This window comes from Mastigoproctus giganteus, chromosome 3, assembly GCF_048544385.1.
Source record: "Mastigoproctus giganteus isolate SK-2022 chromosome 3, ASM4854438v1, whole genome shotgun sequence".
NCBI lineage: Eukaryota > Metazoa > Arthropoda > Arachnida > Uropygi > Thelyphonidae > Mastigoproctus > Mastigoproctus giganteus.
The window spans coordinates 113,843,236-113,871,017 of record NC_143577.1 but is presented as its reverse complement, the minus strand read 5'-3'; the positions used below and the strand labels follow the sequence as shown (position 1 = coordinate 113,871,017).

At 38.4% G+C, this 27,782-nt stretch overlaps 1 protein-coding gene and 1 pseudogene across 6 annotated transcripts in view; one reads left to right on the top strand and one right to left on the bottom strand.

Moving 5' to 3' along the window:
* The window catches only part of LOC150088229 (TIP41-like protein), a 299,210-nt gene that overhangs the window by 229,122 nt on the left and 42,306 nt on the right, over positions 1-27,782 (top strand). For 5 of the 6 annotated variants that reach the window (XM_090370642.1, XM_090370645.1, XM_090370640.1 and 2 more), the window contains one exon: positions 12,460-12,522. The exons of the other annotated variant lie outside the window; for it this stretch is intronic. In XM_090370642.1, coding sequence (XP_090226768.1) covers positions 12,460-12,522 — 63 coding nt within the window. The remainder of the gene's footprint in view (positions 1-12,459; positions 12,523-27,782) is intronic. 6 annotated transcript variants of the gene reach the window in all.
* On the bottom strand, positions 19,196-19,477 carry LOC150088230 (signal recognition particle RNA; annotated as a pseudogene).

The window sequence follows — 27,782 nt, the reverse complement described above, 5'->3', positions numbered from 1 at the left end:
AGTAAGCTAGATAATCTTGTAATAGCTGAGAATAAAGTGGAAGAAAAATTGTTGAAGATAAACATAAGAAAGGCACCTGGGGTGGATGGAATCATTCCAGTTATATTAAAGGAGGCAGCAAAGGAAGTAAGCAAACCCTTAGCCATAATTATGAGAGCTTCCTTGGACTCAAGGAACCCATGGACTGGAGATGTGCAAATGTGACCCCCAATCCACAAAGGAAGATCAAGGGGAAACATGGGTAATTACAGACCTGTTAGTTTAACTTCTGTTCCGGTGAAATTAATGGAGGCACTGGTTAAAGAAGCATGCAGGATCATCTAGACAAGGCTTCAGTTATAGCTCAGACACAGCTTGGGTTTGTTAAGGGGAAGTCTTGTCTTACTAATTTGATGGGATACTATGATGTAGTCACAAAGGAACTGGATGCAAAGAATAATTTTAATATCATATATTTCCAAGGAAGTGAAGCCAGTCGACATCGCTGGACAGTGCAGTGTCGAGTCTGTTTAGTGTGACATAAGCACTGGGAAAGGAAAAATGAGAGTAGGTGTGTGTGTGTGTGTGTGTGTGTGTGTGTGTGTGTGTGTGTGTGTGTGTGTGTGTGTTACAGGCCTAATGAATCTGATGAGTATAATGAACAATTGTGCAGAGAAATAGTGCGCCAGTAAATCAGCGAGTCTTATAATGGGGGATTTTAATTTCCCAGATATATATTGACTAGAATTTGTGGGTTGGTCACTCACACACTAGCAAGGCTTTTGTGGATTTATTGGATGATTGTTTTCAACATCAGCATGTTCAGGAGGCAATTAGAGGGAGTAATACTCTTGATCTGATTATCAGTAGTGATTCTTCATGCATTAAGAATCCACAGATAAAGGAACCACTAGGAGGCAGTGATGATAGTGAGCTGAAGTGGGATTTACTCAAAGGGGTAATTACAATCTGTGGTAAAGGGAAGGGTTTTTGCTTTCATAAAGGCAACTACGGTGGTCTGAGACAATATTTAAATTTTATACTGTGGGACCAACTGATGATGTTACCAACAACAAATTCAAAATAGGAAGCATTCAAAAAATTATTCTAGGAAGCTACTAGGCTTTACATACCAAATAAGAAATATTGTTCAAGGTTTAGGCCTAAATGTATGTCAGATGAACTGAGACATATGGCAGAGAAGAAAAATGCATGGGATATATATAAATTAATGGGTGACATGGAAGCTTATGATAGATATAAGCTGTTCTGTAACCAAGTCACAAAGGAGTTTAGGCAGGCAAAGGCAGTTTATGAGAAATCTTTGGGAAAGGATGGAAAGAAAAACAGCAAAGAGTTCTTTAACTATGTAAACTCTAGAAGGAAAGGGATGAATCAGATTGGTCCACTGGATATTGATGGTTCAACTGTTGATGATCCTGCTCAGATGGCTAACAAACTAAATGAGTATTTTGCATCTACATTCACACATGAGGAGTTATTTAGGGAGGGGAATACCAGAGGTGAATTGAACTCTGGCAGTGAGCTAGATTATTTTGTAATAACTGAGAGGAAAGCGGAGGAGAAATTGTTGAAGATAAACATAAAAAAGGCACCCAGGGTGGATGAGATCTATCCAGTTGTATTGAAGGACGCAGCAAAGGAAGTAAGCAAACCCTTAGCCATAATTATGAGAGCTTCTTTTGACTCAGGGGAGGTACTCACTGACTGGAGATGTGCAAATGTGACCGCAATTCACAAAGGTGGATCAAAGGGCGACAAGTAATTATAGACCTGTTAGTTTAACTTCTGTTCCTTCTGTTAGTTTAACTTCTGTTCCTTCTGTTCGAGGAACTCTATGCAGGGAATAACTTTGATATCATATATTTGGATCTTAGAAAATCTTTTGATTTTGTTGCACATGGAAGAGTGCTGAACAAATTGGAGCAGTGTGGAATTGGAGGCAAATTGCTGCTATGGATAAAGGGATGGTTGAGTGGGAGAAGACAAGAGTGGTAATCAATGGACACTGCTCATCGTGGATTAATATTATTAGTGGAGCCCCTCGGGGTTCAGTGTTGGGTCCATTTAGTTTTCTGTATTTATAAATGATGTTGATGATGGTATATCAAGCTTAATGTCTAAGTTTGCAGACGATACGAAGGTTGGCAGGGTTGTCAAGGACACTACTGACACTATGCTACTGCAACAGGATCTAGAAAGGTTGAGCAGATGGGCTGAGAAGTGGCAACTGAAGTTAAACATTGACAAACAGAAAGTACTGCATATGGGTAGAAGTAACCTCAAAGGAATGTACCACTGTGTGGTACTAAACTTAGGGTGTTAGAAAATGAAAAAGACCTGGGGGTAATTTTGCAGTCAGTTATATACAGGAATTTTTCTAGCAGGGAGAAAGGAGGTGATTGTCCCTCTGTATAAAGCAATGGTCAGGCCACGTCTTGAATACTGTTTACAGGTCTCGAGGCATCATTTTAAGAAGGATGTAGGTTTGCTTGAGTATGTACAGAGAAGGGCAACAAGATTGGTGATGGGAATGAAGGATTCCTCTTACCAAGAGAGGCTTAAGTTCTGCAAATTGCAGCGGCTGGAGTCTAGGCACTTGCGAGATGATCCGATTGAGGTGTATAAGACCTTGAATGGGTTGAGCACGCTGAATTCTGATGCGATTAGCATTAGTAGAGGCACATGATGCAAGGAAGCAAGCTTTTGCAGCATCAGCCAAAAAAAAAAAACTCTCCCATTTCACCCCTCCGTTTGTTCCAAATACGTGTCCAGCCCGCCTTAAATTTACTTAAGGTTAAGTTCCACAACAAGGATGGAAGTCTGTTCCACCAACCAACTACCCGCTGGCTAAAGGCAAACTTCCACACATCTATCCTACATCTGTCTTTCCTCAATTTGAATTTATGCCCTCTCAGGTGATTATTCTGGGCAAGAGGAAGAATCCTGTCAGCATTGAGCATGCTCAAACCATTCAAGGCTTTATACACCCCAATCAGATCACCTCGCAGGTGCCTAGTCTTCAGACACTGTAATTTGCAAAACTTAGTCCTTCTCTGTACTCGTTTCAACAGCTCTACATCCTTCTTGAAATGAGGCCTCCAGACCTGTATACAGTACTCATGGTGTGGCTTGACCATTGCCTTATACAAGGGGATAATCACCTCCTTATCCTTGGTAGAAAAATTCCTGTATATCATTGACAAGACACCATGAGCTACTCTTGCAACCAGTTTGCACTGCTCTTCATGTCTGCCTGCACAATTACCACCAGGTTCTTTTCATTTTCTACCACTGTCGGTGTAGTACCACAGAGTTGATACGTTACACTTGGGTTGCTGCTTCCCATATGTAGTACTTTACATTTGTCAATGTTAAACTTCATTTGCCACCTCTCAGCCCATCTGCTCAACTTTTCTAGATCCTGTTACAGCAGTTTACTGTCATTAGTGCCCTTAACAACCCTGCCAATCTTCATATCGTCTGCAAACTTGGACATTAAGCTTGATATATCAATATCATTTATAAATACAGAAAACAACAATGGACCCAACACTGAACTCTGAGGGACTCCACTAATAACATTAGTCCACAATGAGAAGTGACCATTGATTACCACTCTCTTTTCCCACTCTACCATCACTTTATCCATAGCAGCAATTTGCCTTCAGTGCCACATTGCTCCAATTTGTTCAGCAGTCTTCCCTGTGCAACAGTATCAAAAGCCTTTCTATGATCCAAATATATGATATCAAAGTTATTCCCTGCATCCAGTTCCTTTGTGACCACATCATAGTATCCAATCAAATTGGTCAGGCAAGACTTATCAAAACAATGCTGTGTCCGAGCTATAACTGAAGTCTTGTCTAGATGATCTGCAGTCCTTCTTTTACCAGTGCCTCCATTAACTTTCTGGAACAGAAGTTAAACTAACAGGTCTATAATTACTTGTGTATGTCGCCGTTTGATCCTCCTTTGTGAATTGGGGTCACATTTGCACATCTCGAGTCCATGGGTACATCCCCCTGAGTCCAAAGAAGTCCTCATAATTATGGCTAACGGTTTGCTTACTTCCTTTGCTGCCTACTTTAATATAACTGGATAGATCCCATCCTCCCCATGTGCCTTTTTTATGTTTATGTTCAACAATTTGTCCTCCGTGTCACCCATTAATTTATGTGTGTCCCATGCATTTTTCTTCTCTGCCATATGTCTCATTAGTTCATCTGACATCCATTTTGGCCTAAACCTTGAACAATATTTCTTAGTTGGTATGTAAAGCTTAGTAGCTTCCAAGATTAATTCTTTGAATGCTTCCCATTTTGAATTTGTTGTTAGTAACATCATCAGTTGGTCCCACCGTGTAGAATTTAAATACTGTCTCAGACCACTGTAGTCGCCTTTATGAAAGCAAAAACCCTTTCAAATGCACCCTTCCTGAATAAGTGGTGGTGGTTGTTGTTATTTAGGAGCATTAGCAACTAAGGCCATATTGCTCTGGGGATATGCGGTGGTCATTCCCTGACCTTTCCACATCCTCCGTATTTGGTGGTTCACGGGCTCGAACCCCGGTCTAATCAAGAAGCATGTGCTACGCACTGCTGCTCCTACCCAACTGGCTACAGAGGCGCCCTGAATAAGTGGAAGAATCCACTAATTCAGATTACGAACCTAAGAGGGCATAAATTCAAATTGAGGAAAGATGGCTGTAGAATAGATGTGCGGAAATTTGACTTTCGCCAGCGAGTGGTTAAAAATTGCTGGATAAACTTCCATCTGTCGTTGTGGAAGTTGATAGATTAAATAAATTTAAGAAGGAACTGGACAAACATTTAGAGGGAATGGTTGTGTGAATTTTTTTTTTTTTTTTTGACTGATTCTACATAAGCTCATATGCTTGCTTTCTTGCATCACATGCCACAATTACTATTAGATAAATTCACGTAAATACCATTTGCATCTAAAGAGATTCATCATCAGCAATTTTCAATCAACTGCAGGATAAAGGCCTCTCCAGCACCTCTCCAGTTCCTTCTATTTTGTGCAATGATCATCCATTTACTGCCCAGAAATGCTTGAATATCATCTGTATATCTCCATTGTTTTCTTCCAGGTTTTTTTCAGCTCCTCTTGGTACCATTCTGCTATTTTCGTAGTCCATCTCTCATCATGTCTTTGAGCTATGTGTCCAGACCAATTCCATTTCAGTTCTTCAGTTTTGATAAGGATGTCCTTTACTTGAGTTTGCTACTTAATCCACTGTGTTTTCTCTTCTTTTCTAATAGTCTGATTCCTAATATAATTTGTTCCATTCTTCGCTGTGTAGTTTCAGCTTCTCTTCCATTGTTTTTGTGAGTGCCATAAGTCAAGGTAGGGAGTATACATTGGTTCATTATGTTAAGTTATTGTTTGTTATTTGGTTTTTAGGAGCATTAGCAACTAAGGCCATATTGCTCCGGGATATGCGGTGGTCATTCTCTGATCTTTCCACATCCTCCGTATTTAGTGGTGACGGGCTCGAACCCTGGTCTGATCAAGAAGCGTGTGCTACGCACTACTGCTCCTTCCCACCTGGCTACGGAGGCCCCATTATGTTAACTGTCAGACAAATTGGGATATTGTTCTCAGTATGTGACTGTATTTCCTGAATGCTATCAGTCAGAAATTTATTCTTCTCTTGACTTCCAGCCATTTATCATTATTATAAGGTGCCTCTGTAGCCAGATGGGAAGGAGCAGCAGTGCATAGCACACGTTTCTTGATTAGACCGGGGTTCGAGCCCATCACCACCAAATATGGAGGATGCGGAAAGGTCAGGGAATGACCACCGCATATCCCCGAGCAATATGGCCTTAGTTGCTAATGCTCCTAAAAACCAAATAACAAACATCATTATTATAGCTATTAAATTATCCAAGATAGGTATATGAATCCACCTTTTCAATTTGTGTTCCTTCAATGATTATATCTCTTTCTGTGGCATACCATTCATCATTACTTTTGTTTTAACCATATTCATCTTCAATCCGAAATACCTACTAACTCTGCTTAACTGATTAAGATTTTCATCTAATTCTTCAGGATCATGGCTTATGATCACAATGTCAACTGCAAATTGTAAATGGTTTAGGTACTATGAACTCACATTGACTCCTTTCTGCTACCAGTCCAACCTTCTGAAAGCTTCTTTTCAAGGGCAGCAGTAAACAACTTCAGAGAAAAATGGGTCTCCTTGTTGAACTCCTCAGTTTTAAATTTGCTACTGTCTTTGTCTAGTCCAATAAAGGAGGTAGCATTCTCATATTTTCTTCAAAATCATAATGTATGGGATGTCTATTTCTTTCCAGTGCCAAAACATTGCCTTATGCTGCATGGAGTCAAATGCCAGTCATAATTTTGTTTTATATTCATTTGTGTTCTGCATTAGCTGTGATATTACGTGAAGGTGCTTAGAATCCTGTCCTAAAGCCAGCTTGCTCTTTCATTGATTCTCATCAAGTATTCTTTCTAATCTGTTAGTAATGACCCTTGTGAACAATTTGTGGATGTCAGTCAACAAGCTAATTGGCCTGTAATTTCCAATTTCTGATTTATTTCCTTTCTTGTGCCACAAAATTATTATTGCATTAATTCACTTCTTAGACGTCATTTTCCTAATGCATTTTGTGATGAAGTCCTGCCACTTTCTGTGTCATGTCACTTCCTCCTTATTTTAACAACTCTACAGTAGCTTCATCTTCACCTGCTTGATTTTTTCCTTCCTTTTCTTCAATGCATGTTCTACCTCATCAGCAAGGATATCATGTATGCCATATGTATTTGCTAATTTGTAATCATTTTCCCCACTAATGGGGAAAATGATTACAAATCATTAAATGATTATAAATCATTACCTTGCTCCTTATATAATACTTCATATTAGTCTTCTTCTACTTGAATTATGCCTTCTCTGCTATTTATAAGTACACCATCACTATTCTTCAGATTCAGTATCATTTGTCTTTCTGTATTACTGCTCATGACTGCTGATTTAAGTCCTTTGTTTTCCCTTAATGCGTGTTCTACTTTTCTTGTGTTAAACTTTCTTATATCCTCTCTGAGTCTTTCTGATTGCTTTGCATAACTAAGTATACTCAATTTTGTCCTTGTCGGTGTATATCTTGCACTTCGTTTGCCATCTTCGGTTCATCATGACAAGTGTTTCTTGACAACTTTTTTCTTCTTTGGATTTCTTTTTACTTATAGGTTTCTTGAGCTTTATCACTTTCAGAAATTTGTTGTATTCCTCATCAGTATCTTGTTCCTGAAAGGTCTGAAGAAACTCAAACTTGTTGCTAAGTTCCAATACTCATTACTTGCTTTTTCTCCTCTTCTCTTATCTCAAAGGCCTTCATATAATTTAATCCAGTTGAGAGCAGTGGCAGCTCGTGACCCTCCCCCCAAAAGAGCCCCTCCCCCCTCTTTTGACTGAGAATCCCCAGAAAAGGAGATTTATAAAGGAATTATACAAGATTTATTTACTGTTTTTTAGTGTTTTGGTTTCCCTGCTTTAAAAGGCAGGTCTCAGACAGCTGACACTTTTATTCTACATTGACTGTATTAATAATCATCTTATAATCTAAAAGAACAATATGATTTTTCAATTGAAAAATGAATTTTATTTTAACATCTTTCAAACAAATTATACAAGATTACAAATGTATTCCATCCATCAAATGCTTAAAATGCATATCTCTTGTTTAATAGCTAAATACTTGAGACTAAAGTGGCTGTTGTGATTACAATTATATTTTCTATATTCTAAAATTTCTAAACGTGTGTGTGTGTGTGTGTGTGTGTGTGTGTGTGTGTGTGTGTGTGTGTGTGTGTGTGTGTGTGTGTGTGTGTGTGTGTGTGTGTGTGTGTGTGTGTGTGTTCTTTATTTTTTGTGAACTTGACCAGGAATTTTCTAAATTTCATTTCCCAAAAAATTTTTTTTGATGTCATGGATTGCTTATTCAGTGTTCCTTAAACTTTTGCATTGCTGTTTTGAATTTGCTTTGTTTGTGATCCACTTTAAATTACTTATGAAAGAAAACTCTTGGTGGCATCAATCAAGGATGAAGATTTTACGTGCAGCGTTAATTCTTTAAGAACAATGATATCTATATTTCTTCCTTTTTTTTTTTTTTTGATAATGCTTGCCATTGTAGAATTAAAGATTTCCTAGCTTGCTTACTCCTCCAAGTTGATCATTTTAAAGCACTCTATACCTGTTAATTATCTTTTTAGGATTCCTTAATCACCAGCAGTGTTCTTCTATTTGCTTTTTCCTTTAACCAATGAGAATTTGTCCCTTTTTTTTTTTTTTTTTTTTCTGATGAACTATTAAGTGGCACAAATTCTTAATAAACTTTTTCCTCAATATGTAAGTTATCATTGCATCGACTTCTTTAATTTTACTATATTTAACTAGAGTAAAGTCCTTTTACTTTTGAATCCAAATATCAACTTAGTAACTAAAATTTGACCAGGTACCTTTTTCATTATTTGCATATTGGAGTATAACTCCATAAGCTACTAGCAATCGCTCTAAACAACTGGTAACCAAGTCAAGCATATCTTTACTACAGCATGTATCATTATTAACAATACATAGCACTAATTCTAATGTTCCTGCTCAACAGTAAATTGCTACTAATGCTGATAAATTGTACTCTGTTTACCTATCAATACAAGTTTTCTCTACATAATTGTAAATGTATTACATAGATTTGGATCAAAGTAAACATCATAACAAAATACATTAATTTAACAAAGTGACAGACAACAGTACATAAAGAAAACATCCCGTTTCTTTTATAACTTTTTTTTTTTTTTTTTTACATAGAATGCTCAATAAAAAAAAATAATGTGATAATATACTTCAATTCGAGTTCCTTCTGGATGCATACACATAACAACAGGAGAAGATGAACTTTGGAGAAGATGAACTTGACCTCGACATTCTGGAGTGGGGGGTACACCATACTTGCACACAGTACTTTTACTTGCTTAGCAGTGGCTATTACAAAACATGCCAGTGCAGCCAAATAGCCAGTTAAAAAAAAAAATGGTAAATTGCAGCCATTATCAATCCACTACAGGGAGGAAGCCTAAGCCTCCTCAGACGATTCATGTTGATGGAAATGGATCATAATCTGCCACACTGGTCCAGTGCGGGTTGGCATATCAACCATATTTAGCAGTCAGGGACTTGAACTCCAGTCTACTCAAAGAGTATGTGCTACTGTACTCCTGTAACCACTCAGCTACAGAGGCCACTGCTGGTACTGCACTGCAATTTCCTCACTCCCTGCTTGTGCCTACTAAGCAGAAGTATTACAGCATGAAAAAGTTAAAGTTGCATGCGATGGGGCTGCCTACCAATTTCCCCCCCTTGTCTTAAAAGTTGCTTTCTCTTGTTTCACTCTTACTTCTGACTTCTCGCTCTCTCTCTCCTCAGTGCATTTGTTGAAGCAAGTTTTTCGATTGCATTTTGTTAACCAACAGGTCTAAAGGGATTTGCAATTTCAAAAATTAATTAAAGATATATGTTTTTAATAGAAAAAATCGATTTTTCCTAGTTGTGTTCAGAAAAGATTGAAAATAAGGGTAGCATCAAAAATGGAATATTTTGAATTATTTTTTACTGATATTTCAAATTCCCGCATGCAAAGAGGAGGGTCAATCTTTTATGTGCTTTTGGGTTAAAAGGGAGGGGTAGTATCCTATTACATTAAAAGAATTTTGTGTGAGCAAAAATAATGAATATAGACTAGAACTAACAAGTGATCTTATCTAATTATCTATAACGACAATGAAACTGGCAAAAACAAATGCTCTAAACAATGTGATCTGTATTCATTTTTAATAAAAGTTAATAATGTTTTTTTTTTTTTATGGAAAGTTAATTAATTTGTTCAAAGATAATCCTTGAAAACAATCTGACTAAACAGCCAGCTACACTGAATTTTATTTTTCTGACTTATTGAAACAGACTACGCTGACCTTTGCATTGCAGAGGTCAGTGTAGTCTAATAATAGACATACACTTCTGAATCAATTTTGTCTGCTTTAGAGAGATTTTGCAGTATCTATATTTTAAGACACCCTTACCATGTGGAGTAGAAAAAAAATGATAATTTTTAAAATTATATACAGTGGTACCTCGGGTCACAAACTTAATTCGTTCTTTGACTCCTTTCGCAAACCGAAACAATTTTTTCCATTGAAATTAATGCAAATCAAATTAATCCGTTCGCCCGCCCCAGAAACATAGTTTCTTGACTTTTTTATGGATTTATGTGTGGCAAAAATATATAATATAAAATATACAGTATAACTTTACCTTTGTGGTTGATAGTTGCTGGCACAGGTAGATGGTAGAGGAGGAGGAAGACTACTCCTTCGAAGAGTCCCATTCCATAATGACGTTGGGCATTTCTGGCGTTTTTTCTCTTGTTTGTATCCTGGGAAGTGGTTCGATTACTGGCTCGGTGGCTGGTGTTTTCACAAGGTAATGATCCAGAGACATTTGTCTTTTTCTTTGTTGGATAATTTTCCGAAAATGGGACATCACATTGTCATTTAAAATGTCCACTGCTCTGCTGGTCACAGTTTTGTTAGGGTGATGCTTCTCAATGAAAACCTGCACTTCACTCCACTTGCTACAAATTTCTTTGATCTCGGCACTTGAAACATGTACCACCTCTTCCTCCTCCTCTCCTTAGTGCTCCTCCTGTATAACTTTCATCTGTTCACGTTGCAACTCAACAAGTTCTTCCGTGTTGAGTTCTTGTCTGTGGTCCTCCACCATCTCCACCACATCCTCCTCGTTGACCTCCAAGCCCCAACTCTTGCCAATGGTCACAATCTCGTTTACTAGAGTTGCATCCGTCTCCTTGAAGTCTCTATCAGGCACACAACCTGGCCAAAGTCTCCTGCAGGCAAATTGAAATGTGCAGTTAGAGACATTGTTCCATGCCTTGTCAATGAGGTTTATGCAGTGGAGGATATGGAAGTGACCTTCCAAAAATCACACAGGGTCAAATCCGTGTCGTTGGTCACCTGGAAACACCTGGAAAAAAGAGCCTTTGTATATAACTTCTTGAAATTGGAAATTACTTGCTGGTCCATGGGCTGGATGAGAGGAGTGGTGTTAGGAGGCAGAAATCTGACTTTTATGAAGTCATATTCAACATCAAGGTCTTCTTCCATACTTGGAGGATGGGCAGGAGCGTTGTCCATAACCAACAGACACTTAGGGGCAAATTATTTTCCTCCAGGTATTTCTTGACAGTTGGCGTAAAAACTTCAATCAACCACTCCATAAAAAGTAATCTTGTTACTCAAGCCTTGCTATTCGCTCTCCACAATACTGGAAGTTTACCCTTTAGCACTTTATTGTGTTTAATAGCGTGCGGATTTTCAGAGTGGTAAACTAAAAGAGGCTTAATCTTACAATCCCCACTTGCATTAGCGCATAATAAAAGTGTAAGCCTGTCCTTCATTGGTTTGTGGCCAGACAGTGACTTTTCCTCTTGGGTCATGTAGGTCCTTGGCATTTTTTTCCAAAAACGTCCCGTTTCATCGCAATTAAAAACTTGATGCGGTACGTAACCTTCAGAGTTGATAAAGTTTGCAAATTCCTCCACATAGGCATCTGCTGCTTTTTTTGTCCGAACTAGCTGCCTCTCCAAGCCTAACAACACTGTGAATTCCAGTTCGTCGACGAAACTTCTCGAACCAGCCTCTACTTGCTTTAAATTCATCAATGCTAGCATCACTTGTATTCGCCGTTTTCGCCACTAAATCACCGTGCAAAAGTAAATCCTTCTTGCATATTAGGGCCTCGCTAACACTATCTCCAGCAAGCTGCTTTTCATTAATCGAAACTAACAATAATTTTTCTACTTCTTCTAACACTTGAGACCTTTGCTTCGTTAACAAAGTCACTTCTTTAGCCACATCAGCCGTCTTTAGCGCATCTTTGTTCTTTAAGATAGTACAGATCGTAGATTTAGCCATGTCGTACTGCTTGGCGAGATCAGAAACACAAACACCATTCTCATGTTTAGGTATTATTTCCTTCTTCATTTCTACTATAATACACTTAGACTTCTTTACACCACTGTCACCAACGCTTTTCACTTTCTTGGGAGCTGTAATGAGGGTTAATTTAATGCAAAAAGCAAAAAAAATTCTATCAAGAACAATGCAACGACAAACAATGTTCACAGTGCACAAACCTGAGTACAACTGATGCTTTTTGCGAGCCAAAAACATGGTGCCAAAGCCATGTTTGTGCATTTGTGAGCCGAGGCATTGTTCACGGGTCGAGTCAATTTGTTTGGAAATTGTGTTCGTGGGCCGAGGTACCACTCTACATATAAATCAGAAAGCATGAATGTATTGATAATGATAATTTTTTATTAACAGTCAGGCAGCAACTATCTTTTAAGAGAATATACATGCAGAGAAAGCAAGATCTGTGATTTAAAGGTAAATTTTTTAAGTGAATTTTAATTTTGCTTGTTTTGATAGTGAATTACTACAACTTCATAATTGATTAATAATATCTTTTACTTTCCTCACCAAATTTTAGTGAATGTGCATTCGTTAATAGCTAGCAGTTTTTTGTAGATATTAGCATTAGATGAGGTATATGATGCAAGAAAGCAAGCTTATACAGCATTAGCTAAAAGAAAAAAAAAAAATTCCCATTCCACTCATCCGGTCAAATGTCTCCAAATGTTTCTCTAGTTCTGCCTTAAATTTATTTATACTATCAGCTTCCACAACAACAGATGGAAGTCTGTTCCACCAATCAACTACCCCCTGGCTAAAGGCAAACTTCTGCACATCTAATCTACAACTGTCTTTCGTCAATTTGAATCTATGCCCACTCATGTTCTTAATCTGAGCAAGCGGAACCATCAGCATTGAGCCTGCTCAAACCATTCAAGGCCTTATACACCTCAATCAAATCACCTCACAGATGCCTGCTCTCCAAACACTGCAATTTGCAGAACTTAAGCCTTTTTTTGTAAGAGCATCCCATTGTTTCTCTCACCAATCTTGTTGCCCTTCTCTGTACTTCTTCTAGCAACTGTACATCCTTCCTAAAATTAGGCCTCTAGACCTGTATGCAGTACTCAAGATGGCCTGACCATTTCCTAATACAAGGGGATAATCACCTCCCTTGTCCCTGCTAGCAAAATTCCTATATATCATTCACAAGACTCCATGATCTGCTCTTCCAATCTATCTGTGCTGCTCAGAAAACTTCATATCTGACTGCACAGTTACCACCAGATCTTTTTCATTCTCCACTTCTCAGAGTGTAGTACCATGGAGTTGATGTTTCTCTTGGGTTACTGCTACCCATATGCTGTACTTTACATTTTTAAATGTTAAACTTTTGTTGCCACTTCTCAGCCCATCTGCCTACCTTTTCTAGATCCTATTGCAGTAACGTACTGTCTTTACTGTCATTAACAACCCTGCCAACCTTTGTGTCATCTGCAAACTTGGACATTAAGCCTGATATACTTTCATTGATATCATTGATAAATACACAAAACAAATGGGCTCGGCACCAAACCTTGGGGGACTCCACTAATAACATTAGTCCACTTTGAGCAGGGTCTATTTATTACCACTCTCTGCTGTCTCCCACTCAACAACCCCTTTATCCATTATAGCAACTTGCCCTTAATGCCATACTTCTCCCATTTGTACAGAGCCTTCCATGTGCAACAGTATCAAAAGCTTTCCTGAAACCCAAGTATATGATATCATAATTATTTTTTGCATCCAGTTCCTTTGTGACCACATTATAGTATTCAATCAAATTGGTCTGACAAGACCTCCCCTTAACAAACCCTCCTGTGTCTGAACTATTACTGCAATCTTGCCTAAATGATCGTGCAACGCTTTTTTAATCAGTGATTCCGTTATTTTCCCCAGAATAGAACTAACAAGTCTATAATTATTTGTCACCCTTTGAATTCCCTTTGTGAATTGGGGATACATTTGCACATCTCCAGTCCATGGGAACATCGCCCGAAACTAAATATGCTCTCATAATTATTGCTAAGGTTTTGATTACTTCCCTTGCTGCCTCCTTCAATATAACTGGATAGATTAAATCCACCCCAGGACCCTTTTTTATGTTTAACTTCAGCAATTTCTCCTCCACTTTGCTCTCTGTTATTACAAAATCATTTAGCTACCTGTTAGAGTTTAGTATACTTCTGTCCTCCCCTTCCTTACAGAATTCTTCATGTGTGATTGTAGATGCAAAATGCTCATTCAGTGTGTCAGCTATCTGAGCAGAATCATCAACGGTGTATCATCAATATCAAGTGGACCAATCTGATTCATTCCCTTCCTTCTAGAGTTTACATAAGTAAAGAAGGCTTTATTATTATTACTGTTATTATTAGCCATAGGGTGCAAGGAAGCTTGAGGCTTATGCTGCACCAGCGAAAAGTAATTCCAGTTACCCTGGGGGGGGGGGGGGGAGAGAGAGAGAGAGAGAGAGAGAGAGAGAGAGAGAGAGAGAGAGAAGGAAATCACAAAGAAAGAGAAGAATGATGATATCCAGCTCAGGACCCTGGGTGTGCCAAGCCCATACCCATCAGATGTGAACCCCTTTTTTGTTTTTCTTTGCATCCTTTGCCAAGGATTTCTCGTAATCAGTCTTCGCTTGCATAACCTCCTTTGTGACTTGATTACAAACTAGCTTATATCTGCCATAGACTTCTGTGTCATCTGATAATTTATATGCATCCCATTCATTTTTCTTCTCTTCCACTAGCCTCATTAGTTCATAACCATTTAGGTCTAAATCCTGAACAATATTTCTTAGTTGGTATGAAAAGCCTTGTAGCTTCCAAGATTTATTCCTTGAAGACTTCCCATTTAGAATTTGTCATTTTTAACACCATCAGTTTGTTCCACTGTATAGAATTTAAAAACTCTCTGAGACCACTGTAGTTACCTTTACGAAAGCAAAAATAGGCGCCTCCGTAGCCAGGTGGGAAGGAGCAGCAGTGGGCAGCACACGCTTCTTGATTAGACCGGGGTTCGAGCCCGTCACCACCAAATACGGAGGATGCGGAAAGGTCAAGGAATGACCACCGCATATCCCGGAGCAATATGGCCTTAGTTGCTAATGCTCCTAAAAACCAACAAAACAAAACAAACGAAAGCAAAAACCCTTTACCCTTGATGGCAATTACATCATGAGGTAAATCCCACATCAGTACATTGTGATCACTGTCACTTAGTGGTTCCTTTATCTGCAAATTCTTAATTTATGAATAATCACTGCTAATAATAAGATCAAGAGTATTATTCCCTCTGGTTGCCCCTCGAACATGTTGCTGTAGAAAACAATCCTCCAATAAATCCGCAAAAGTCTTGCTAGTGTGTGTGACCAACCCACAAGTTCCAGTCAATATCTAGAAAGTTTAAAATCCCCCATTACAAGACATTTTTATTTGCTGCCACATTCTATTCCTCTGCACAATTGTTTTTAATTTACTCACCAGTCATTAGGCTTATAACACACTCTTCATTTTCCAGTGCTTATGTCACACCAAACTGACTCAACATTGTGCTGTCCACCAATGTCAACTGGATGCACTTCCTTAGATTTTGTGTTTCTTAACTAACAACATAACCTCTCCTCCCTTCCTACCCTGTCTATCCTTTCTGTACATATTGTACTCCCCAAATTCCAATTCTGCACTGCTTATATCTGTGTGACACCATGTCTCACAGATATAAGCACATATTTGCCTTTGATGTCTTGACCAGTACTTCAAATAAATCAAATTTATTTACTATATTTCTAGCATTGGTGAAAAAGCAAGTATACATGCATCTATTTTTACTCTTAGTTTCCCTAACACAGCCCATGTATTTATTTGTGCTGTGCTGACTCCCAGCAGTTCTTGAAATCCCTAGCAACTTGCTCTTTAGGCTGCTGCTCATTCCAATAGAAGCAGTTCAAGAATCACTTTCACCTCTGCCTGTGGCTACTGTTGAGCTTTTAGTCTGTGAATTCCTCCAAGCTAGCAGTTTTCTTGTTCAATAATATCAGCAAATATTCTTGCACCCTTTCTATTTAAGTGTATCCCGTCCCTGTAGATGCAGTCTATCCTGTTAGCATGTACAGAACACGCTGAAAAAAATTCTATCCCATGAGCCTTGCACAGTCTCTACAGGACCGAACTGATTGACAAGGCTCTCATCATATACTCCCTCCTATCGTGTCTGGGCAGAATTGCAGACACTTTGAAATTTAACTGTAACTCGCAACTTTTTTTCAACATTGACCTATACTTGTTAAGTAAATCTGCAGATCTTTTACTCTTAATGTCATTAGTTTCAACGTGTACAGCAATATCCCTTTTGTGCCCTTAAAAGTTATCTGCCCTACAACGTCATCAACGTTTCCCCTGGCAGACATGCCCTGATCCTGTTCCACCTATCCTTTTTGCATATATTCTGTATTACTACTAAAATATGATAAAATGAAGGTAGATAAAAAAAAAAAATTGTGTCGTTCTGTAGTTTGGTCAATCTCTTTCCATAGCTTATCCCATCTTTTTGGGGTCAGATTTTTGTATCCTGCTATAGCATTCTTTTTTGTCTTGGGTCAAGTCCTTTTAACTCCACCCTCCTCCATCTCTTTTTTTCACAACCTCTATCCATGTCATCTTAAGTGTTTCAACGTAGCCTCCACCCACAAACCCAGGATCATGTTTATGAATACATTGTTACCCCTTCTCTTCTCTTTATATGTCTCTCCTCTTTTGTGTTAGTCTTTTGTATTTGTTTTTTGTCTGTGCATCATTTTTTTTTTTTTTTTTTTTTTTTTTTTTTTCAGGTTTATGGACAAAAATTATGTAAAAAGCCAGGATGCCACATAAATGTGTTAACAGTGTTGACAATTTTTGTTATTGTGTGTGGTGATGTGACATTTTCCACTTGGAAATGCCAATTGACTGCACTTTTGTGAAGATAGCCTACTACCATTATTTTGGCTGTAAGGTTAGGGGATGAAGACAAACCCTGGACACATCATAATTGCTGCAACACATGTGCTGTAAATATCTGTGGATGGTTGAATAACAAAGGACGTTCCATGCCTTTTGCCATCCCAATGATTTGGAGGGAGCCTTCAAATCATGGTGCCTCCTCTTCAGCATGGCATGTCAAAAGAAAAAAAAGGAAAGGACTGTGGAATACCCCAACATCCTGTCGGCTATCCAACCACTGCCACATGGGGATGGTCTGCCTGTTCCTTACCCTACAGAAGAGTACACTTTGGAGTCTGATGAAGATGGAGGCAGTGTGAGGAATGATGGTCAACCTGGGCCTTCAACATCACAGGATCCTGATTTTGTGCCAGAACCTGAGTCGTCAAGTGAGTCACACAAAATCACTCAAGGTGAACTAAGTGATCTAATTCGAGACCTAGATCTATCGAAAGATAAAGCAGAGCTTCTGGGATCAAGGCTCCAATAGTGGCATCTTCTGCAACCAAATGTCAAGGTGTTTCTGTACAGGAGTAGGCAGAATGCTTTGACTCCATATTTTAAAAGTGAAAACAACCTTGTTGCCTCCTGTGATGTCAATGGTTTGATGACAGCTTCGAATGTGGAGCACAACTCACAGGACTGGAGGCTATTCATAGACTCATCAAAGCTAAGTTTAAAAACTGTTTTGCTCCACAGTGGCAATGTGGTGATGTGACATTTTCCACTCGGAAAATGCTACATTACCACACATAACAAAAATTGTCAACACTGTTAACACATTTATGTGGCATCCTGGATTTTTACATAATTTTTGTCCATAAACCTGAAAAAAAAAAAAAAACCGAAAAATGATGGAGACATATGAGAATATGAAATTAATTCTGGAAGCAATGAAGTACAAAGGTCACCAGTGGCAGATCTGTGGAGACTTGAAGCTGCTGATTGCAATACTGCTGGATATGCAATTGAGATACACAAAGTACTGCTGTTTCCTATGTGAGTGGGATAGTCGAGCTAGGTCCTCACACTACAAGAGAAAAGTCTGGCCTATAAGGGAAAATCTGCACCCTGGAGGAAAACATGTCCAGCACAATCCTCTGGTTGATCGAAGCAAAATTCTCCTTCCCCCTTTACACATCAAACTGGGACTTATGAAGAACTTTATTAAGGGAATGAACCAGGATGGAAAAGCCTTCAAGTTCCTGAGAGGAGAATATCCAATGTTGAGTGATGCTAAGGTTAAGGAAGGAATCTTTCTTGGTTCGCAAATTCTTGAACTTTTAAAGGATGAAAACTTTGAGCAAGTCCTCCAGGGTAATGAGAACGCAGCTTGGGAAGCCTTTAAAAGCGTTATGCATGACTTCCTAGAAACAAATTCAAAAAAAAATTTTTTTGTTGAACAGTGATAATTGGTGTTCTCTTTAGTCTTCCTCTAACATATTCATTTTTCACTTTATCTCTTTTGGTAACTCCACTCATCCATTCGCATTTCTGCCACACAACCTTGTTCTCGCCTCTTTTTTTAATAACAGGAGCAACAATTAAGTGGTAACAATCAGTTGTCACTAACAGATTGTCAGATTTTCGAGGATTTAAAGAGAGCATTAGTATTCATGAGGGAACTAATGATATTTAAGAACACATGAAACATGAACTGGCAGTTTGTTGGAAAAATATAGAACCATGCTGGAAAAAATCCTGTGAGTTAGGTTAGAATATGTATGTGTCTGCAATTCTGCCTATGCACAATAATAGGAACTACACACTGAAAGCCTTGTGGATTAATTCAAGACATGAAGGACTTTGCAAAGCTTTTGGAAGAAATTTTTGTCAGCATGGTCTTGTAGGATAAAAGGAATCTATTTTATGGAGACAAGATACATTGGGGCAAAGGTGATGGAAGGGTTTTTTTCCAGTATTATTATTATTATTATTAGCCATACGGTGCAAGGAAGCCTGAGGCTTATGCTGCACCAGCCAAAAAAAAATTCCCAAGTTACCCTGTGAGAGAGAGAATCAGAAATAGAAGGGAATCACCAAGAAAAAGAAGAATGATGATATCCAGCTCAGGACCCTGGGTGTGCCAAGCCCATACTCACTAGATGTGAGCCCCTGGAGTTAAAGAACTGGGTCTGGTTTTATTAGACTGGCTGTTTCTCACTGCCTATTCACAGATGCGATCCCACTACTGCACAATGCGGAAGCTTTTGCCTGCTGCATTTCCACCCTGGGATGATTCGCTTCTCCTTAGTCAACCTGGTGACTCTGGGCTCCCCCGGTCACCATATCGACACCGTGCTTAGTGCGGACATCCGATCAACATAGGAACACTGAGGAACTGGACTCCAGCCTGCAAATCATCCACCAGTCCAAGCCTCCAAAGCAGCCAGATTACAGGAGACATGTAATGTGATCAGGTTTGCAAAGGAATAAACGAAATTAATGGAATTGTTGAAGAAAAGAATCTGGATTCAGGGAAACTGCCACTTGGTGTGAGTACAGAGGTAATAGAGATATGCGTTTATCTGATGATAAACCCTTAATGCTTTTACACATATCAAGAGATCTTGTATATTGCTACAACAGCAGATATTGGGAAGATGTTTGGAGGGTAGTTGATCAGTTGATCCCACTGTAAAAGCATTAAGGGTTTATCATCAGATAAACGTCAGGCAGATAACATCAGGCAGATAACACTCGTTACTGAAACGTAAATATTTCGTAGATAACACTCGTTACTGAAACGTAAATATTCCGTAGATAACACTCGTTACTGAAACATAAATATAGCGTTATAACTGTGTTTGGATACAAGTTTAGGATTTAATTTTGTACAGAAATTGAAATTTTATTGAAAGTAAATCTAAATCATGACTCAAACCAGAGCAGCAAAGCAAAGGGCTCAAGCTAATGGGAATGCTGTGGCCCAGGGGAGAACTGAGGGGGGCAGTTGTCCTCTGACTCACAGCCTTATAAAATGCACTGTTTGCTTGATGTTTGCAGAGCAATCGGGTACAGGACATGATACTACCAAGGGGGATGTCTTTGTGTGTGCGCGATGCAAGGAGTGTATCGATATCAGCCAACAACTCGGCGTTCTTGTGGGCCTATATGAGAGCTTGAAAGACAGGGTGGATGCCCTCGAAGAAACTAAATTGAGGGGCCCATCAAGCTCTCAGCTGCCCACATCAACGCCAGAGCTTGCACTTGGGCATCGCGTGACACAGAGACAACCCCCAAGGCAGAATGCGCTGGTCCCGAAGGAACTAGTAGTTGTTGGTGACTCTATTGTCAGGGAAACGGGGAACATGCTTTGTAAAAGAGATAGGTGGAACAGGACCAGGGTATGTCTGCCAGGGGCAAAGGTTGATGACGTTGTAGAGCGAATATCATCTTTTAAGGGCACAAAAGGTGATATAGTTGTACACGTTGGCACTAATGACATTAAGAGTAGGAGACCGGCGGAATTACTTGACAAGTACAGGTCACTGATGAAAAAAAGCCGTGAATTAGGGTTGAAATTGAAAGTGTCTGCAATTCTGCCCAGACACGATAGGAGGGAGTATATGATGAGAGCCCTGTCAATCAATTCGGCCCTGGAAAGATTGTGCAGGGCTCAAGGGGTAGAATTTTTTTCAGCCTGGTCTGTACTTGTTAACAGGAGAGACTGCTTCTACAGGGATAGGATACACTTAAATAGAAAGGGTGCAAGAATGTTTGCTGATGCTATCGAGGCAATGTTAGGTGGGTCGGAAAACTGCTAGATTGGGGGGATACAAGGACTAATAGATTAACAGTAGCCACTGGCAGAGGTGAAAGTGATTCTTGCACTGCTTCTATTGGAATGAGCCGCAGCCTGGAAAATAAGATGCAGGATATTTCAGAGACTGCTGGGAATCATTGGGGTACAAGTAAACACATGGGTTGTGTTAGGGTAGCTAAGAAAAAGAACAGGTGCATGTATACTTGTGTGTACACCAATGCTAGGAGTTTAGTAAATAAATTTGATGAATTTGAGGTATTGCTCAAAACATCAAAGGCAGATATTGTGGGGATTTCAGAGACGTGGTGTCACACAGATATAAGAAATGCAGAACTGGAATTTGGGGAGTACAATGTCTACAGAAAGGATAGACAGGATAGGAAGGGAGGAGGGGTTATGCTATTAGTTAAAAAACACATAAAATCCAAGGAAGTGAAGCCAGTCGACATCGCTGGACAGTGCAGTGTCGAGTCAGTTTGGTGTGACATAAGCATTGGGAGATCAAAATTGAGAGTAGGAGTGTGCTATAGGCCTAATGACTCTGATGAGTATAATAAGAAACTGTTCGGAGAAATAGAGTGGGCCAGTAAATCAGAGAGTCTTATAATGGGGGATTTTAATTTCCCAGATATTGACTGGAATTTGGGGGCTGGTCACTCACACAGTAGCAAGGCTTTTGTGGATTTATTGGATGATTGTTTTCTACATCAGCATGTTCGGGAGGCAACTAGAGGGAGTAATACTCTTGATTTGATTATCAGTAGTGATTCTTCATGCATTAAGAATCTGCAGATAAATGAACCACTTGGTGGCAGTGATCACAATGTGCTGAAGTGGGAGTTACTCAAAGAGGTAACTACCATTAGGGGTAAAGGGAAGGGGTATTGCTTTCGTAAAGGCGACTACAATGGACTGAGACAGTATTTAAATTCTATACAGTGGGATCAACTGGCAGTGGGATCAACTGATAACACTCGTTACTGACATTTCAGTAACGAGTGTTATCAGTAGTGACATTTCAGATGAGCAGGACGTATGCTAGAGAAACAAGTTAAAATAACTGAGTGGATTGTCAGTGTAGTAAACTATATAAGAAATAAGTAAACTTATACTTAACTGTGTATATAGTGATGTCAATAAAATCAATGAATTTGAAATCCTGGTTAGGACAACTAATGCTGACATACTAGGGCTAACAGAAACATGGTCCTCCCAGAAATAGGGAATGAAGTGTTACACTATGGTATGTACAATGCATATAGAAAGGGCAGGGAAGATAGAAGGGGTAATGGATCATGTTTCTTATTAAAAGCAGCCTGAGTGCGACAAAAGCTGTACCTGATTCAGAAGTCATTTGTGCTAGTACAAAATCTGTGTGGTGTTAGCTGCGAGCAAAGGTGTAGTGAGAGTAGAAGTAATCGACCGTTCAGAAGGTTATAAAGAGACCATCTACATGCAAATGGAATAGGTTAGCAAGTGTGAATGTCCTGTGGGTGATTTCACTTTACCCTTAATTGATTGGAACAAGCAGGAGGGAAAGTCACAACAGGAAACGACTTTCAAATCAACTAAGTGTGTGTTATTTGAATCAGCATATTAAGGGAAATTACTAGGGAAAAACGTTCTAGATCTGATCATCTCTCATGAACCAAATAACATTACGGAACTGACAATATAGGAACCATTAGTTGGGAGTGCTCATGGAGTTCTAAGTTGAATAATGAGGAGATTAGTAAAGGCTCTTGTGAACAACTTGTAGATGTGGGACAGCAAACTAATTGATCTGTAATTTCTGATTTTTGATTTATCTCCTTTCTTATGCAGCAAAATTATGATTGCATTATTTCACTCCTTAGACATCACGCCTTTCCTAGTGTATTTTGAGAAGAGTCTTCCAGTTTCTGTGTCATGTCTCTTCCTCCTAATTTTAACAACTCTGCAATAACTTCATCTATATTGGGGCTTTTCTGATTCTTCATTTTCTTCAATGCATGTTCTACCTCATCAGCAAGGATATCATGTATGTCATATGTACAGTAAACCCTCGTTAAGCCGGACTAATAGGGGCTGAGAGGTGTCCGGATTATATGAAATACGCTTTGTAATGTGGGTAAAGCTTATTTAAACAACATAAAGTATGTGGATAACAGTAAAAATGGCGAAGGTAAAGAAAGCCAACATGAGAATGATGAGAAACGTTGGAAAACTTACGCGGAAAATTAGTTTACCGATATGGCACTCTAGCGCTACTCTCTCAGTAAATAGACGGTATGTGTTATTGGCCTGCAGCAAAGTCGAGAACGATATATTGATTGATAGGTAGGCGTGGAAAACGATGTGCTGATTGGTGCGCAAACACAACACACGATAACATCAGGTTAGTATAATTTTAGTAGCACTCAGAAGCACTAGTGGTAACTTGCCCTAATGAATGCTTTCCATAATGGTGAAGAAAGGTCAGGTTACTTCCACTTGAATCCCATGGGAGCTTGAACCCCTCCCGAAGTGGAGGGGGTAACCTAAACTTTTTTCTTTAATGTTATTTGTTATTATTTGGATTTTAGGAGCATTAGCAACTAAGGCCATATTGCTCCGGGGATATGCGGTTGTCATTCCCTGACCTTTCCGCATCCTCCGTATTTGGGTGTCACGGGCTTGAACCCCAGTCTAATCAAGAAGCATGTGCTACGCACTGCTGCTCCTGCCCACCTAGCTACGCAGGCGCCCTTTTTTCGTTAAAATCACAGTTATTTTTAGAAATACATTCATAAAAAATAAATTTTTTTATGACTGTATTTTTATTTTCTTGTTCAATAATATGCCCTAATGATGAAAAAAGGTCAGGTTACCTCCACTTGAATCCCATGGGAGCTTGAACCCCTCCCAAAATGGAGGGGGTAACCTAACCTTCTTTCTTTAGGATCATGTGGACTAGTGCATAAATTGTTTATTAACAAAATATTTTTTTATTATGGTACTTTTATTTTTAAAGACACTCATGTGGATATACACGTATCATAATGTCAATCAACACCTCAATAGCTGTTCACTATATATATATAAAGGCCACCGTAGCCTAGTGGTCAGGCGCGTGGGTGCATAAGTACACGTGCCTTGAGTGACTGGGGTTCAAGCCCGTGACTGCTGAAGACGGTGCCGTTTCTTGTATTCAATCTATCATGCGAACTCCTCTGACCGTTTGGTCGTCCTGGAGTATAAACAGAAAATTTATTTTTATTTATTTATATATACAGTAAACCATATCCCAGATAATCGATTTCCCAGTTAATCCACAAATACAGAAGTCTCTGACACACGTAAGAGATACGTTCCAGGACTTCTTACTTTGTTGAGTTTTACGTAATTCAGGAATGACTAGTAACATATTGCTGCTAAATATAGCAGCAATATGTAGCAGCAATATAGCAGTAACATATTGCTGCTAAATATAGCAGCAATATGTTACTAGTCATTCCCGAATTGACAAATTATTATTTTTGACAAATCTGAATCAAAGCGATACTTGTTAATCTTTGACCATTTTCATACATCCTTATTATTTTAATTTTCTGATCCAACTGGATCGCTTTCCTTTTCTTGATAGATTTACTAGTACCCTGTCACTAATTCTCTTAGTCGGCACTAGGGCTTGCAAACCGGTTTTATAAAACCGGTTAAATCGGTTTTCATATTGAGTTGTTAAAACCGAAACCGAGCTTCGAAAACCGGATTTAAATATTTTCTTAGTTAGCCCCTGAATATAGTTTTTTGTTATGCACATTTTCTTTTGTTTGTTCGTTTGTCTGGATCTTTCAACTGCTTTGTTTTAAACATGTTTTTTATTTTATTTTATTTTATTTTATGTTTAGGTACGAATCTCATGGGCAAGTGGCCCAAATCTAGGAGGGGTACCTTTTATCTTCCCACCTGTATCATGGCATGATGCAGGTGTACTCATTTACGACTGAGTGAGTTGGAGCGATAGCGTAAAAGAAAATGCTCAACATTTCTCCGTTCCATCTATCTTGTTCGCCAGACAAGTTATGAAATGTGCCTTATTGATGGTTACCCACTAGAAACAGATTCGCTGAATATTGCATCAAATTTCAATCGTAGAAAGTTTTTTGCTTCTTTATTCCTATTAAATTTGCGATCAAATGTTCTCCAAAAAGCAGCTTCACCAAATTTAGCTTTTATGTAATTTTGAAAATACAATAGATTTAATTGGGGAAAAAAAATTGCAAGTAAATAAATAAAAAAATTTCTTTTGTGAAAATTTTGAAACTTGCCTCGTTCAGACTCTTCATTCAGTGCTTGCGGGAGTGACGCATAGTATTGTGCCTTTATCTTCAATCTTTTTATTTAAAATTGTCGGTGATATAAATTCCTACTAATTAATATTTATTACTCTTAATATGTCTAAGATGAAATCAAATGTATGGAATTATTTTGCTCGAAAAAGCAAAGATGAAGCACAATATTCGAAATATCAGAAGATAATGAAGTCGTCTGGAGGATCTACATCATCTTTGACGTTGCATTTAAAGAAAATGCATCAGATTGACATTAAACAAGATAACAGTGAACCTCCCGTAAAAATGGTAAGAACATTAGAAAACTTTATTGTTAAAAAATCTATGGAAGAAGAGATTTCAAAATTAGCTGCTTTAGATGGATTTTCTTTTAATTCAGTTGCCAAGAGTGAGTTTATACAATCAAGCCTTCACCTTCAGAGAAATAAATATGATAAATTACCACCAGCCTCAGTGTGAATGGAGTTAAAAATATGGTTCTGAATTATTATAAAACTAAGAAAGAAGAACTCATTCAGCATTTCAAAAATTCATTGGTTTTTTTTGTGCACGGTATTCATTGACTCTATACCATAGGTTCCCAAAGTGGGCGGTACCGCCCCCTAGTGGGCACTGAAGCCTTCTAGGGAGGGGGGGTGGTTGTGGGCACTGAAGCAATTGGGGGCGTTCAGGCAGTCTAGGGGTCGGTGGCTCCTTATCCGTATTTTTATTTTCTCGGGTCCACTGGACCCAGTTCAAAGGTCAACTAATAAATTCTATAATTTTTACAGCTGAAATCCAGCTATAGGTGAAGGTTCAGCTATAGGACACAGCTGAAATTCGTTATAGGTCAAGCCAGAACTGTTTTCTTCGATTTTTCCACTTCCCACTTCAATTTTCAACACCTATTGAATTTCACGCAAATGACAAAAATGTGACATCAAGTGTGTATTTTTTTTGGCCTTTTTTTCTGTTATTTTTCTAAACCTACCCTAATTAGGCTAGGGCCTTTGAAACGCGAGCTACTGTGAGTTGACATAAGAAACAATAAAGCGAAACAGTAGCAACAACTGTTTTTGAAAGGCAAACAGATCATATTTCCTAAGGAGTTTTTTTTCCCCCAAGTGAATGAAAGGAAGTGGAAATTTCAGGAAAACAAACTCCATTTTCCTTCATTTGGCAAACATCAGCTCTGTCAGTGCAAAGAGAAGTGAAATTACATTTGCAGCTCAGAATGGAATTCAAGCAAGGAAACATATGACACTTTATGATGAATTTTTCGGGTGTGTGTGATAATGAAAATTCAATATTTCACTCAAATTTTTTGATGGTATCAAATGCATATAAAACAATCCGTTACTTGTAGCATATATATATATATATATATATTTTTTTTTTTTTCGTTTGCACACCAGGTAAGATGCATGCGAAGTTCCTTCGACATCAGTTTTTGAAGTTTATAACGCAGCTATGAATAGAAATATTTTGTTGAAAGTTCGTAAGAAGATCAAATGTACATCCATGAAATTGCTGTGGTAACGCAAATGATGTAAGCTTGACTAGTCAATTATATCTCCACGTCTGTTGATTCGTTTGAGACAGATTAGGCGCGAATTTTAAACTAATGCTGTAGCACATTTCATCTTCAAAGCTTCCAAGGCCGTTTTGCCGACATAATAATTCATAAATTGATATGTGATCGTACATTTTTGCTGTTTAGGAATAAGTTTCATTACAATCATCAGTCAAAAGTGTGATAGATAAGTGGAGTCATACAAAGTGTAAATTAAATCTTTTATTTTGTGAATATTGTTGCAACTTTTATTACTTCATTATGTCTGAATCTAAGAAAAAATGTCGACAGTACAGTATTGAGTATTTGAAATATGGCTTTATTCAGTCTCCTACGAACCAATTATTACCTATGTGCTTGATTTGCCAAAAAGTATTTTCGAATGAAGCAATGAAGCCTTCTAGGCTACAAGAGCATTTGACTAAAATGCATGCTGACGAAAAGGATAAAGATTTGTCCTATTTTCAAGTACTAGAAGAAAAATATTTTAAATGTCCAACTATATCAAAACTTTTTGCGTCGTCCACTAAACAATGTAATGGCAGATTACAAGCTTCTTAAAATCATTGTGCGATTATTTGAAGAGATGCCAATTTTCCATTCAGCTCAATGAATCAACTCTCTCAAATAGTGAAGCCTCTCAAATAGTGAAGCACTACTCTTATCATACGTACGATTCATAAAAGAAGAAAAAGTTTGTCAAGGATTATTATTTGCTAAATATTTGGAAGCGGATACAAAGGGAGAATCTATATTTAATACCATAAGTTTTTTCAAGAGAAATACATTCCTATTCGTAATATTTGTAGTAATATAGTTCTGTAATATAGTAATATAGTTTCTGAAGCCAGAACTATATTTGTAATATAGTTCTGGCTTCAGAAATCAATACCGACACTAGAAATTTAAATAGTGCAGAAATTTTTAATTGCCTTTCCATCTTCTTATTTGGCTGAGCGTGGGTTTAGTGCTGTAGCGAATTTACTATCTAAGAAACGGAACTGATTGCATATAACTGAGCGTGGCGATTTACGAAGGTTTTTAACGAAAGTTGAACCCGATATTAACAAACTTTTAAA